This window comes from Thunnus maccoyii, chromosome 14 (genome assembly GCF_910596095.1).
Source record: "Thunnus maccoyii chromosome 14, fThuMac1.1, whole genome shotgun sequence".
Classification (NCBI taxonomy): domain Eukaryota; kingdom Metazoa; phylum Chordata; class Actinopteri; order Scombriformes; family Scombridae; genus Thunnus; species Thunnus maccoyii.
Window position 1 is genome coordinate 7,487,366 of NC_056546.1, and position 16,225 is coordinate 7,503,590.

The following is a 16,225-nucleotide window of genomic DNA, read 5'->3' on the forward strand; positions in this document are numbered from 1 at the left end:
GATTTCATTAGTGTCACAAAAACATTATCAGGGATCTGCTGTTCTGACCCTTGCACTCCTCACCTCGGATTATTTTTTCAAATCTACACATTTAAGCCTGATCGACTGATGAAAAATCACTCTGGTGTGTGTGTTCTGTTTGTAATGATGAGAGTCTGTAGTTTGTCGCTGCTTACCCCAGCACAATGAGCTCTCCATACTTCACTGGCACTTTGGTGGAGGCGGTGGTGGAGATGTTTTCCTGCTCCGGGGAGTACATTGGGCACGGCTGATTGAGGTTTGGAGGAGGAGGGGAGACAAGATGGGTGAGATCCAACAGGGTGAGGGAGACAGGAAGGGGAAAGGAGGGTAAGGGAGGGGGGGAGGTGCTGATCGAATGGCGCACGGGGGGGAAAGGAAGAGGAGGAAGGGGAAGGGTCAGCTGAGCCTCAGCTCCAGCCTCTCATGCTTCATGTGTCCGTCTCTCGCGGCGCCGATTGTCCTGCCCTGCAGGGTGACAAAGAAAGGATTAACACAAAGATTAGTGTGTTAACTCAAAATGTAAATTGTGTGTTTCAAGATTTTAACTTCTAGAGATTTCAGCTTGTGTTCAAATGCATGCATAAATAGTCAGGTTTTAGTCAAAGCAGTACAAATGTTATCAACGAAGGTCAAGTTCAGACAGAAGACAGCACTGAATAAAGAAAGACTTAGTGGGCCTTATAATGCATCGGGCTCCAACAAAAAACGTAAGGTTGTCCAGCAAACAATGCCACAACACAACAGGATGTTGTCTGGCTGGCCAACCAAATACCTGCAAGAGCACATTCCTCGTAGATGACTTTGTGACCTAACGGTGTAATTATACTGTTTATTTTGCAATCGTCATGGCAAAAGATAAAACGATTGACACTGTGAACTTTCCAGACTTGTAAAACCCTCTGTCAGTATCACACTTTAGCATCTGATAAGCTTTCACACTTATGGATCTGTTTCTCAAACTAGGCTTCCTGGATCTCTTTATATCGTACTCATCTCATCAGTTCCTGAAACAACACGCCCCCATTAATATAGCCACTTGCTTTTTTTAAAACTCAGGGCTGTTTTCAGGCTGAATGCACACTGAAGAGGGGGGGTTGTTAACCGACTAGTTGTTTAAATGCAAGTAACGTGCTTGTTTAGAGAGTGGGAAGACAGTCACGGTATTAGCAACTCCTGGACTCCTACACCTTCCCAATGAAGCGGCTCACTGACTGGTTAAAAAAAGCAGGTCACTTGGTCAACGGGGGAGTTTGCAATGACAAGCGTGACAAAAGGAAAGGCACATTTCAAACTGTGAGAATAGAAACGGAGAGAAACAAAACCACCCCTTTAAGCCCTCTGTAGCCTTATTACTGCCAAGATATTTCAAGCCACTTTAAACGGCTGAAATTGCTCCGGAGGTACAAATGCAAAATACACTGCAACACACTTCAACCTCCCAAAATTTGATTGCAAAGTTTCATGTAAAAAAAAAAAGCATTTGTCAAAGCATCAGGGACACAAATACGGTCAGAAGTACATGTGACTTATTCTGCTAGTAAATTCAGGTGGGTGTTTGTGAATGCTGACTTCAGAGAATGACTCAAAAACACATGCAGGACTTTTTGAATACACAGGAAATCACAGAGTGGGTAAGAGAAAGTGAGTCTGTGTGAGAAAAGATGATACGAAGAGAGAAAAGCATGGACTTCCTGTTGAAAGTCGTGTACGTTCAACATCATGGGTTCGACTTAAACTCATGAGGTCCTGTATGTCCCACTTGGGGAAAAAAAAGGCTGAATATGTAAATATACAAAGATATCATTCAAAACCTGATTAATAGAAACAACTTCCAGGCTGTCCTCCTTATATGAAGCAGAATATTTCTCCTACAATTCCCAGAGTGCCTTTCTGCTAAGAGAATGGAGAACCACACATGAATAAAGCATAGGAAGCAAAGTGTTTTGATGATGAGTAGGGACGGGAGCTTTGTTCCTCAGCACTCTCACACTCTCACTGAGCAATGAAAAGCAGGAAAGCAGATACAGTCCCATCAGGCTGCGTGGGAGAAGTTCATACGGAGGCCTTCCAAATAAATATTTCAGACACGTCAGAGATGTCAAACAGAAGCATCACTCAGCACGGGCCAAATTAACCGTTTGAGCATTGAGCATTTGTGATGCACTGTAAATTGACAATATTACATGTATTTGAATGAGATCTACAGTTTGGGTTGAGGGATTACAGTAACTGACAGAACGCAGCGTGTGAACTTTGACACAATATTGAAAAACTGCACCCAACTGAAATAGTTTTATCTCCCACATCAGAACAGGTTTTAAATGAATCACAAGGTGTGTTTCATCTACCTGTTTTTATTTTCAGTTGGTGCATAAAAAAAACAAAAAATAAAATAAAATATCACAAAAATATCGTTTTACATTTGACTGAGGTGGAAAAGTTGGAAAATGACGGACATAGTGAAAATAAATCGTGACGCACGTGAAGCATGTGACTTTAACGTCTTTTGAAACAAAACACAGCGGCAGACAAAAACATCGGATCTGTGTGGAGCGATGAGGCAACTGTAACATGAAACAACATGAATATTTCCATCATGTTTTCTACGTTTGAGGTTTGACTGGCGCTCTTTTAACCAAGTCAACTTGTTTACAGCTGCAACGATTAGTTGATTTATCGTTTAGTTGCCAACTATTAAATTAATTGCGACGGTAACTATTTTGTGATTGATTAATCGCAGCTTCTCAAATGTGAATATTTTCAGGTTTCTTTAATCCTCTATGACAGTAAACTAAATGTCTTTGGGTTGTGGACTGTCAGTCGGGACAAAACAAGACATTTGAGAACGTCACCTTGGGCTTTGGCAAACAGTGATCGACATCTTCTGACAACTAATCATCTAATTGTGAAAATAATCAACAGACCAACCAATAATGAATATAATCGTTGCAGCCCTGATCTTGTTGCATCCTCGTCTTCTGCAATGGTTTAACGGCCCCCGACTGGAAAATTTGCACCATCATAAATATTTGCATTACAACAGTGGATGAAAAACACACATTAAATTTTCTTTTGACAGTTTTCTATAAACTTGGTTATAATTTGCGCTACATTTGCTATGAAAAGCATTAGATGTTGCTTAATGTAGATGATTTTCTGTGATCTGACTTGAACGGCACATTATGCACATTGAAAAACTCAGCAGAAGTAAACACAATATGGTCAAATGCAAAAACAACGTAAAACACATGCTCCCTCAGTCCCACTGCACAGCGAGCCCTGTAAGGAGGCCATCTATTTGAACTATAGGTGTATTCACACCAACACTTCCCCCTCAGAAAACAGGAAGTTACAGGGTGCGTAAACTACCAACGACTTACACTGTGGGTTGACCAGTTCTGATAAACTACAGGTGATGGCGGAGTTTCCGACGATAGTCTTCAGCAGCAACAAACTCTTCACAAGAAGAGCACAGATGCATGCATCCACGCATCATGCAAACTGTTCCACAGTCTCACACAACATCTCACTCCCAGAGTGTTAACACTGTGTTAACAATAGATCTATATTCAGCGTTTCACACCACAACATCAGTAGAGTTGTGAACTATAAACGGCTTCATCACACACAGTCAGACGAAGACAAGAGGCAAAAATACACCACAGTTTCATACGTTTAACAGAGTTCAGCAGGTTGTTGTGAATCGTTTCAGTTTTTTTCAGACAGTTAAGTCAGGACAGTGAAGTTGGGGTGCAAAACTCAACACACAGTCAGGATTGAACTGAGGATAACTTTTAATTGCTCTGGAACAAAATGCATTCAATGACCACAACTTTCAAGTTTCACCGACTGTTTTCTCACTCAAACTCAAACACCACCAAAACTTTATTTACAGCCCGATTTGAACGTTTACATATGTTGAAATCCTGACATAACACAAAATTACTGTAAATTAGACTACAATTTTCCACATTCTCCTAAATCTTAGAAAAAAAAAAAAAAAAAAACGATTTTCCTCATGGAAGTGGAAAGTTTATGACCACCGTCCACATGATCAGATTTCTCTCCTAGATGCAACAAACGCTGGATGCCTGAATATATCTGCAGAAGATTGCCAGGGACGGATCAGACACGCAAAACGATTCTTTCTAAGGTGTATTAAAAGAGAGGAAATGAGGCGATATATGGATGAGAAGCGCAGAAAACAGGGTTGACTTATCTGCAGCTATCTTATACATGTAAGTTTAGTGCATCGCATTACTGGAACTACTGCAGTGTAGGAAAATAAAGCCTACTGAAGCACATCGCATGCTTTTAGATTCATTTCTGCAACATATTACTGTAAAATAGCACAATCCATGCAGAAAAGAAGTGCCATTATTTTTGTAAAAGAAAGAAAGAAAGACCTGAGCTGCATGTTGGAAAAGAGAATTGTGTGAAAAGTTGTGAAAAAGGTGAACTCAGTATTGAAAAATGTAAAAAAAAAAAATTAAAAAATCTGTATTCTGGATGGTGGAAATAAAAACAAAATGGAGGAGCTAGAAAAGTGTGCAGGAAGAAGAGGGGGGAGGTGAAGACGCGTGTGTTCAATCTGCAAAACTGGATGTAAGCCTGAGCCCCACCTGCTCCCCTGACAGAAGGGGTTAATCTCATATTCTCACACATGCGGCATTGTCAGTGCATAGTAAAACACTTTGTTCTGAACCGCGTGTGCGTGTAAAATCTTTCTCTGCACGCACGCGCGCTCGCTCACATGTGCGCACAGGCGGTAGTGTCGAGGGAGCCGTCGGCTGACTTGCCAGGGATTGATTTTTACCTATGGATCCAGACACCGAGGGCTAAAAGAAATGTAAGTGTGAGTGCTGTGGGTCCTGCTCCCACTTATCTTTCTGTATAAAATCAACTCAACAAAAACATCTGCTGCCTCTCTTCTCGTTCTTCCACCATCTTGCTTTCTCCTGGTTAACTAACCGTTATTGATGTTTGTTTGAATATTTAAAGCTCCACTAAAAACATTTTCTTTCAATGACAACAAGTGGAGCGGTCGGTTTTATTTCACTTTAAGTTTATCGACATTTTAATAATTGATGAATCATTTCGAATGTGAGGATTTGATGCTTTTATGTGTCGTATAAGACGGTAAACTGAATATCTTTGGATTTTGGGCTATTGGTCAAACAAAACAAGACGTGTGAAGACGTCACCTTGGCCTTTTTATATATTTTTTTATATTTTACATTTTATATGAAATAATAGATTAATCAATCCATTGAGAAAATAATAAGCAGATTAACTGATAATGAAAATAACCGTTATGGTAATGCTGCAAAATATCCCTTTTCAATCGATTAAATAAGGCTTTCATTGAGAAAAAAAAACATATATTTTAGATTATTGATCATTTACATGGTTGAAGACTGAGTGAGCAAACTGCTTAAATCTGGCATCCCTCGTACACATGTGTTAAGTATATGGGTGTGTGTGTGTGTGTGTGTGTGTGTAATTTCTGGTGTGTGTGTGTGTTTGTGTTCCTGACTAAGCTCTCTGTCTCTGCAACTCTGCAAGACACAGAGCTCGGTGTGGCTCGGTGCCAACTGCTGCTTAGCTACCGAGACACACAGTCCTACAACAATAGATCCAGAGCTGAGCGAGGCTGACTTGGCTGGCCGGGGTCACGGATTGTAACAGCGTGCTGCTGACAGCAGGAACAGCAACCTCACACTTCCAAAAGCTCTCATAAAACTTAACTGCAAGGAGGCACGGACGACACCTGCCATTCCCATTGGCTGCCAAGAGAGCACAACACATGACAAACAAACATACAAGCGGAGGCGAACATATACACACACACACGTCTTCATGTTAACGCAGAAGCAGGGTAACAGCTGCACTTCTCCTTTTCAATGCATTGCCAGCTGAGCTGCGGAGCAACCTGTCAAACTGTCCTATTTAGCATATGCCAAAAGGAAGCAGAGCCTGCATCAATCCACCGTGTCACTTCCCAGATTTAATCGAGTTCTCAGCGGGGTTTGAGTCCTGCACAATGCTTTCTTTCGTTTTGAGTTAAAAAAAGGTGTGTAATGCTTGAGAAAGGCTGGTGGTGTGGCGAGACAAAGGGTGACACACTTTCAGGATCACAAGACACGGCTCTGTGGAAACAAACAACTTTACCAGAGGCGGTGTTTCTCAGGTCACGAAACGAAAATGGGTCAGAAGATACTCTAACAGGTCCACGGACAAAGAGGAACTCGGCTAATTAATCACTTAAGTCTAATGAGGTAAAATGTAGGTCCTGATACATAACCAGTCTCAATCCAAGGCCTTACAGCTTAAGCAATTGGTTCATGTAACAACACTTCTAATTCCTGACATATATATAAACCAAGACAGCTAACATTTTTTATGCAAGGCCTACTTGAACATGTTTTGTACCTACAAGGCTTTCAACTAACTAGTCACACTGTGATTAAAATCATCAGTCTCCAGCACAGAAATGAGCAGAGAAGAAGCTTCAATGACAAATTTGTTCAAAAAGAAAAGTGGCAACTAACTAGAATGTTCATCATCAATTAATCTGCTGATCTACTGTCCCAATTAATCGATCATAAAAGCCCGTTATAATTACCCAGAGACTAAGAAGCCTGTTTTTCCAACCCAAACATCATATATGACACAGAAAAGCAGCACATTTGAGAAGCTGTAACCAGGGAACATTTGTTTGTTTGAAGAATAAAACTGGACATCACGAACAAAAAACAAAATTAATCAACATATTAGCAGTGAACTTTTGACATAAACTGGAAAAAAAGGGACAAAAAACAAGCATAAAATGTAGAACCAAAAACGTGACTGAAAGAGCGGAAAGCTCACATCAGTCAGCGGGTCAGGGCAGGACGGCAACGTTTGATTACATGGAAAAATAACCCAGGACCTCTTACACAGTGTAACATCTTCACTAGTGGAAAGTGGTGACGATATCTTCCTGGTAAGTGGGTCATCAGATCAATAAATAATAACAGATGCCTGGAATAGACTCAGAGAGGATGACATCTTTTTGGCTTTCTGGACATGTGAGACCAAACAATATTAAGCACACCTGCTTCTGTGTTAAAAGACAACAAACTGGACATCTGTAGTGTGTATAAGTGTGTGTGTGTGTATAAACATTATTATTAATGATGCTAAAATCGCAGAATATCTGTGAAGAGTTAGGCATGATTCAACTAAATTTTAACAGCTTTTTAAAAAAACAAAAAGCCATTTCTGATAAGAAGTCAGTTTTCTCATATTTCCTTTCCTTTTTGAAAGTAATGGCATAATGTGTCAGCAAATCGACCAGCTGTCTGCAGAACGTGTTCAGAAACCTGTGGTTATTTACTTTTGCTGTATTTTGTTATGACACTGACAGAGCTGCTTGTATTCCTCCTGCGAGGCTAAAAACTACAGTAGATATCAATACAATCTAAGACCAAAAGTGGATAACATCTGCTGTGTTAGTGTGGGAATCTGTGTGTCGAACTGAGAAATCTGATAGGGAAAAAAAAAAAAGCTCATCTTATTACTTGTGGTTGCTGTGATCTTTGTCAAAGTCCTTCATCAAGAAGGTCATCAGATATCTAATCATCCCAGTATTACTGGCTCTCACCACATCCTCAAACACTCTAAAGGCTTTTAGGCGTTTCGCACCTTTCATGTTTCCTATGAGCAGCTTGCTAGCAAGAGGCTTTGAGCTCCCCAGCTGTTCCATGCTGAGCAGCAGAACCACACAAGTTTTTCAAAAGCTTACAGCAACAATTTTCCAAAAACAGAAAGTCTCTCTCCGCCCTTCCTTTCCCTCCTCTTCAGTCTTTTCATCTTTGCATCCCTTGCGACAAACGGCTTGTTCCCTTTACTGCAAATAGATGGCTGAACTTCTCGGTGTTAAGTGTGCACATACTAATACATTTATATTGCACCACTGTAGTGTGAATGTCATTTTCCTCCTGTGTCTCATGCCCACGGCTCACTTTACAGTGAGGTGCTCACTTCTAGGCAACTGTCCGAATTAGATTAAGTTACAGAAATGCCGAAGCCAAGTCTGCGACCAAAGAGACAGGACATTTTCAAAGAACACAGAGTAACGCCTGCTATCAAAGAAATAATGGACAGAGCAGGACTTGAAATGGATTACTGACATTCAGCACAGTGCCACTTGTGAGATAATGTGGAATTTGCAAGCCGGCATGTAAACAGCGGTACGGTGTAGGGAGCGGTAAGAGACATTATTCACATGAAAGGCAGAGATTCATGACCCTTTAAAAGCAGACATCTGCTTTGCTGAAGTGTGCTTGGGTAAGACTGACGTGAAAATACAATTTTTATTCAGTTTAGTGCTGAAAAGCTGCCAGTATGCTTCTTCAGAAGTGCTTGTTACCCCCCCCTCCCTCCCCACCACCCTCTTCCGACGTCAGATTAAGGCTGTGTCCGACTATTTCTGTAACTTTCCAAAACTGTCAATCCCATATTTCGTACCTGCTTTTCCTCTCGCTCTCTTTTTGTCAATCTCGACACAACTATTTCTGTCACTTTTCATGTGAACAACTGAGTGCAAGACTATGAGACTGCCAAACAGGAGAGATTGTCTGGAAATGTGCACCATTATCCTGTATTTAAACAATATCACGTCTCCCCGCTCTCTATGACGGCCGGCTTTTTACTCGGCCTTTCAGTTTCTGACACGGCCAGACAACACGTCCTATGATCTAATTATAATTGAACATAACCCGACTCTTCATAATATTACCTATCGACAGATATTCATCAACAACTACCGTACAATACTTTGATAATCAAGCAGTCATTTATTGAGCAAAAACGCTTACCATTCGCTGAGTCCGGCTTCTCAAATGTGAGATGTTGTCGCTATTCCCCGTTTTATATTAGCGTACATTTATTTTGTACTGTTGGTCGGACGGAAAGTGCAATTTGAAGATATTATCTTGGGCGCTGGGAAAATGTGACTGGATTTGTTCACCCCCTTTCTGACATTTAATAAGTTAATCAAAACAAGAAATATGTTAATATTGTGTTTTAGCTACCTCATGGTAAGAGAGTGGGTGTTACCCTACTTTCCAGTAGAATTAAAAAGATGCTTTAATGGTAAAGTAGTGGTTTACGGTAATGTCAGTAACACACCTGCCCACCTTTTATTTCTTGTGACACCCGTGTCAAGGTTTCAGGTCAGGTACTAACCTCAGTTTGATTGTATCAAGAACGGTAAGATTACAACACAGTGCAGAAGCAAACCCAAGGGATTTCCATGTAGGCAAAATAATGTCATGGCAAAATCTCACATAAAAAGGCTCTAAGACTAAACGTATGTCACTGTTTGGTCAAGGATTATCTTGTTGCATGGATACACTCACTGTTGGTAATTAAATCAAAACAGCTCCGTCATTAGTCTACAACATCTTACTCATTACTACAACCATGAATCAGTTTTGTTTCCTTTGTCACTTTAATGATCTCACTGTTGCTCTATCATTTTTTCTTTTGTCTGTTTTTTTTTTGGATTTTATTGCCACTGCACTTTTCTTGTCTGCAGATTAAATTAATTCAGATTTTAAAACTGGATCCTGCATCCTCACTGAATCCACCAACTTAAAAAAAAAAAAAAAGTGGCTGGTTAGGAGGATGGTAAACAAGAGATGGGAGGGGGCAAGCATCAGCTGATCCACCTCATGCTGTTAAGAATCCAACTGACCTCACCTCTTATAACAAAAGCTTTCTTTGTCGAGTTCCCACTCCGAGAGGAACGCCACACCACTTAGACGTGGCCTGTTTGGAAAGTCTTTTGATTCATTGGAAGAGAAAAGTCATATTCAACAACAAGCTGTCAGGGAAAAGAGGCGAGGTTAATCGCTGCTACACTCAAACCCCCGATGCGACGGTAGTGAAAAGATCTCTTGAGAGGTGTAACTGCGAGCATAAAGTGATGTTTTTGTCCGTCCAAAGTATAGTATTATATTACCTGCATAATAATTTTCACTTCACTAGAGTGCAAATGTTTATATTGAATTTTAACTACAGTGACAATATGCATAAATCATCATATGACGCACTGTAATGCACCTTCAGCTAAGTCTCTATAGGACTTTTCAGTACTTGTGTTGTTAATAAATCTTATTAATGGTTGAAAAAGTACAAAATCATCCACATGTCCTTTCTTTAATCCTTAGATTTGATTCTTTCTCGTCATCACACCAACATTTCTAACTACACACCAAACTTGTTAACATGAGAAAAGTCCTTATAATGTGAAGCTGTCTTACCCAAAAAAGATTAAGAGAGAATTACAGTGTATAATTAACTCTTGTCAGAATTTCAAAAGCATCAACTCCACCTTTAAAGACCTTTAATCAGTCAGGGATGAGGGCATAGCCTGCTTTGAGCTTAAAGCTATTTTGACATCATTAAAAAGGGCTCCTTGCTTCAGTAACTGTTTGAACTACTACAAATCAATGTTAGAGGCTCCACCGTTAACTTAAAGGGTGTTTAAGGAGTTTAACATCTACAATTAGACTGATAAAAATTATCCAATCATACAGAGCAAAAAAGATTGTGATTTGTTCAGAAGAGAGGCCTCTCGGAGTATCCAAACTCGTCAACCAGAGCTGAATGAACCGACTTCCAAAGAGCAGATGGGACTAATTGCTAAATCTTCACCTCTGAGGAGAGCTGACATATTGTTTGTCTTAGTGAGAGCCCTAAATAAATTGTTAGCTCTGCAAAAAAATTCCTTGGGTAAACAGTTTCATATAAATGTGTCCTGTAAATTTTCAACCTTTTTTAGATTCACAGACTGAATGCCAAACAAGGAAGTAGGGTAGCGTTACTGTTAACTTATCTGGTCAGGAGTTTTATCTGCAGCATCTTGTCAAAAGGTCGTTAAGTGAGACACTTAATCCCACAACGGATGATGTGATTATAACTAAAATGTAAGCTGGGACGCCTGTGTTGAAGCTAGTTTGCCGTAGATGGGAGAGTAAAAATCACAGAATAAAAAATCCTTATGGGTCTGGATATAAGTCATCTGTTTATAGGCTTGAAATAAGCAAAGCGCTCGAGTTGAAATGCTTCCTACAGTTTCTTGGAATGTCTTTCATTGTTTTTCCAAATGGTGACTAAATGCAGCATATAATGCTGGAGGTTTTACGGTTGTAGGAAAAGGGATGACTACTGGGTCTGACCATAAACCTCATCTTAGTAAGTGGTGCTTGTCTAGAAAACAGTTTAATCTTAACAGCACTTAATAACAAGTCAAAGTATAGTTTAACCCAACAAATTACGGCTAAGTATTTTAAAGAGACTTCCGTTTGAATGTGTGTGTGTGTGTGTACAAGAGCGGGGTTGTTAATTTACCGTGAGTGTTTGTAATGCAAGTGAAATGCATTTGTGCGTGAATATGTGAGCGTTTGTGTGGGCGCGAGCTCATTTTCAGACGCCCTGGGACCGCTCTCCAGTGTGTAGAGTTGCATGGACGGGTCAGTGGAAAGGGATTGGTTTGCACACAGTGAAGATTAGACGCCCGATGACTCGGAAACTGATCTGCGGGGTGTAGGGGGGGAAGGAAGGGTGGGGGGGAGCTGGCAAACCTGACGCCAGATTCTCTTTTCTCCTTTATGTGTTATTCTGTCTCCTCCTTTGGTCGAACTTGCCCCCGATCGATAAACAGATGGCATGTAAAGAAAGAAGGAGGAAGGGAAGAACTCTACCCCTGTCATCTGGGACATGAGAGGAAAAGGATTTTTTTCTGTGAAATGTACTGAAGTGGGTAAGCACACGTGCATTTGTCCTGAAGAGAGGACTGCTTAGCTTTATCCCTGTTGCACTGACAATTGTTTTGATAAATGCAGTAGCAACCGAGACTTCTATATCAGTACTTAAGATTCTTAAAACCTAACCAGGCCCCCTCCTACCTCATAAAACCCCTCAACCATCACACACTCATTTGATGATGATGAATCTACCGATGAATAATATGTTGTTTGGTCTAAAAAAATGCCCAAAAATGGTGAAAAATGTTGATCAAAGCCCAAGGAGACGTACTCAGATGTCTTGCTTTGTCCTGACTAAGAGTCCACAACCCAAAGATGTTCAGTTTACTATCAGTAAAGACTACAGAAACCAGAAGAAGTGTAATTTGAGAGGCTGGAAACAGAGAATTGACAATGACAATTATCAAAATAGTTGCCGATTAATTTTCTGTCAAGCATCTAATTGATTAATTGACTAATCGTTGCAGCTCTAGTTTTTAGTTCTGTACAATCTTTTATTTAACTCGTCATGAAAAGAGTCTTTAAGTGTCTTGAAAAGTGCTCTGTAACTACTATTATTAATATTTTAACATCATACCGTCACATATATCATATGTGTCAAAGTGTTTGCATAAATCTGAAGTATTTTTATACTAAGTATCTGCCAACACCTGAGTCTAATGTGAATATTTTCCTATGCGACGCAGCTACACACAGCACCCACAGCCTAAAGTGGGGCTGCATTAAAACTAGCGGAGCAATCCAATTTAAATAAAGATGTGTCTCACATCTGTTCTGCATCAAGTAAATATAGTTCACTACAGCAGCACTTTAAAAGCGTGGTGCACCTGCAAAATTTTGCTGAAATATAGTGTTTTAGACCAAAAGTGGCCTTCATTTACATCACTGGCTGACCCGGGATGTCAGTGTGGATATCATTAATTATAACTAAAACCACTCCACAGTTCACATGCTTGCAACACTGTGAGCTTTAGAAACAAGCTCCAGTGTGTCCAAAGAGTTCATGGGGTGTTTTTGACATCTGGAGTACCAAGAGTGCAATAAACAAAAGATTGGAAGTTGACTAGGCTTTGTATAGCTGATGAAATCACATAAAAATTAACTTAATGTTGCCATTTTCACACCGCTGCTCAACAAAAAACTTGAACAACTGCCCAAAAGTACAGCAGGAAACCACGCAATTCATAATGGGATGATTAATGACTGGAGTGTTTCCTTCTCGAGATGATCAGGAACTACTTTTTTCATTCATCACCACAGTAGCCAACAGATTTACAGAACAGACAGACCTTCCAGAGGACTTCTGGTTACCTGCCAGACTGACTGGATGACAGCACACACTGCCAGTTTTTGGCAAATGGCTCTTGTTAATTTTCCAGCCTGCTCGCTCTCTTTCAGTGGTGTGAACTGGATTTCGTGAAATACAAGCTCCGACACCTTTTCCATTTTGACATTTTAATTCCTTTCATTTAAACTAAATGTTAAGATTTTAGTTGATTTAATGTGTGCTGAGATGTAACTGCGACTAGCTCATAACATCTCGGGTTCTTGCTGACTACAATGGGAAATGTCAAACTTTTCAATGTGGAAATGATCGGATTCATTTCCATTCACACACCAGATCACCCAGAAACTCCAGTCTTCTGTCTCAGAATAAACCCACAGTGTGTATTGGCACACAAACCATTTCCATCCAGAGGAGCTATAAAGCCAACAGAGGACCTTATGATGGGGGGGGAAAAAATCACTGCTGATGCAACATTACAGAAAATTTATGTAGCGTGAATTATATCTCCTGAAACTCAGCTGCGTGTACACACACAGATAAGACTGCATTATCAATACGAACCAGAGTGTGAAATCCTGGGACGTGTTACTGAGCTGCTGGAGCTTAGACAAAGGAAATAGAATAATGTAGTGTGTGAGTGTATGTATGCATGTTTTAAATATATTTTCATTTTTGCTTCATTTGAATATTTTACTTATTATTCTTAAGTTAAACATATAGAGGATCTCCTAGGAAGACACTCTAACCATTGACATTCCTGTAGCCAGTCTGCTCTAAAGTCATATACACAGAGTCAGCGTGTCGATGCACACAGGAAGTCCCAATTCCCTTCCCACTCACAGGCAGGCGCGCACTTCTCATGTTCAATGGTCCCTGGAGGTATTCTTCAGTATATGTGTGTGTGTGTATGTGTGTGTGTGTGGTCCAATATTTACACCAAGATGGATGGAAACATGTGCCAGGATCACATGAGCCCCATGACACATCGCTTAAGAGGAAGGAGGGCAAACACAATAGATAAAGTAGAGAGCCACATCCAGGGTGGGGAACACTGGAGACAAAAAGATGGTTTAACCTCTAGATTAAGTCCTAATGACGCTGCTGTGAGACGATCTCCTAAAATACACCTTACCAGGGCGGCTGTGGTTCAATCCCTGGCTCATCTTGTCCACAAGTCCAAGACACTGAACCCCAAAGCTTCCCCGGCACCAATCTGTGGTAGCTTGTTGCCATTGGTGTGTGAATGTGTGTGAATGAGAGGCAAATTGTGACCTGCTTCTAAATGCATAAATGCATTTACCCTTCAACAACAGGTTAATAAACGTCACACTACACAAAGAACAGGAAAGCTGTAGTTGCTGTCAGGTCTACATATCATAAAAAATCAAATCTGTAATCTCCTATACAATCTAGAATAACTAGCACATAAATTGTCTGCTGTTATCTATAGAAAGGAATATATTATAGTGAACTGTAAGAGAAGAGAAGACACCCTACAGCACTTTATGGTCACCCAAACACAAGGTCAGAGCTGCAACTGTAAGTCGATCAAAAGAAAATTAATCAGCGACTATTTTGATAATCGATGAATTGTTTCAGTTACTTTTCTAGAAAAAAAGCCAAACATTCTTTGGTTTCAGTTCCATAAACGTGATATTTTGCTGCTTTTATTTATCTTATAGGACAGTAATACACATACTGTTAGTTAGAAAAGACAAGGCACCTGGTAAAGGGCATCTTTTTGATATATTCCATGATTAATCGAGAAAATAATCCGCAGATTCACTATTAATGAAAATAATCGTTAGTCGCAGCTCTACATGAGGTGATATATTTCCTCCTTCACTGGATGTGATTCTGTTCTATTTGTATGAATCATGAAAGTTGAGCAGCACTGTATTTTACTCTGGATAAGAGAATCCGCCAAATGCTATAAATATAAATGTGAATAAACACCAGACTTACTGTATGATGAACATCCTGCTTACTCAGGATGGTGCACACATGCTCTATAACATAGTGAATAAAAAATTAATTAGCTTTGGCCCATCTGTCATGTTTTATGTGTGGTAGGTTACATTTCCTCCCTTTTTACAGAAACATATTACAAGACATCCACACTCTGTGGTGTCTGGGCTCTCTGGAATAACCATTAGCCTGCACCAGAGGGCTTATAAACTGGTACACAAAGCAGACCACTTCCCCATGTGCTATAACCAACAAATTGAGTCTACATATACTGAAGTAGACAATATTAAGCCACGCTGAGCTACTTTTAAGAGGATCCTCTGTAGCTGTGACTATCACGGAAAAAAAAAGGAGCAGTCGGTAACAAGGCCGATTAGAATAATCCACTTGGGCACGATGCCAAGCACTTGACCCGGAGGAAGCGTTGCCACAACAATACTCACACCCATCAGCTATAAACAGCAAGGCATGAAATATGTGGAGCAGGTCAGGAAAAGGACTTGAGCATTAGAAACAAGGTGAGGAATGTAAACCCGAGCTGTGTTGTTGAAAGCAGATGTGAACATAGTGAAGATGGCATCAAAAACCTTTCCGGGCCTCATGCTCCACAAAACCGACCCATGAGGACACATGCCGAAAACGTCCCCATAAATGTTTTAGGCTGCTGCAAAGCCCCAGCACACATCACACCTCTCTGACCGATTTCAAATGTGAGCATCACATGTCAAGCAAAGGCACGGGATCCTTTTAAGCAAAATACAAAATTTTTAAACTGCAAAAAGTATGCTAAGTGCACGCAGAAGCAGACCTTCTATAGTGCACAACAGCACCATTTCCCCGCCTCCTCCACCCGCTGCTCCTAAAACAGCAGACTGGAGTCCGACCCTTTGGCGCCAAATTCCTGCTGAGAATTAAATTAACTCATCAAAACAAACTACCAGTCTGGAGGCTCCAAGAGACTGGCATCTCTAAAGAATCCAAGATCCAGGACCAACTCCCACCAAAAAAACAGCGTCCTCGGTTTCAGCCTGAGGTGCTGGATGGCTGGACTCGTGTCTGGGGTCAGGAAGCTCAGAGGCTCAGTGAACTACTAGAATACACGTCAGGTGAAATGAGTCTTTCATCCCGATGT

General features: G+C 40.5%; 1 protein-coding gene across 2 annotated transcripts in view; it reads right to left on the minus strand.

The window, feature by feature from the left end:
• The window catches only part of peli1b (pellino E3 ubiquitin protein ligase 1b), a 48,722-nt gene that overhangs the window by 20,766 nt on the left and 11,731 nt on the right, over nucleotides 1-16,225 (minus strand). For both annotated transcript variants that reach the window (XM_042432877.1, XM_042432876.1), the window contains one exon: nucleotides 177-486. In XM_042432877.1, the coding sequence (XP_042288811.1) occupies nucleotides 177-259 (83 nt within the window). In that variant the 5' untranslated portion in view covers nucleotides 260-486. The remainder of the gene's footprint in view (nucleotides 1-176; nucleotides 487-16,225) is intronic.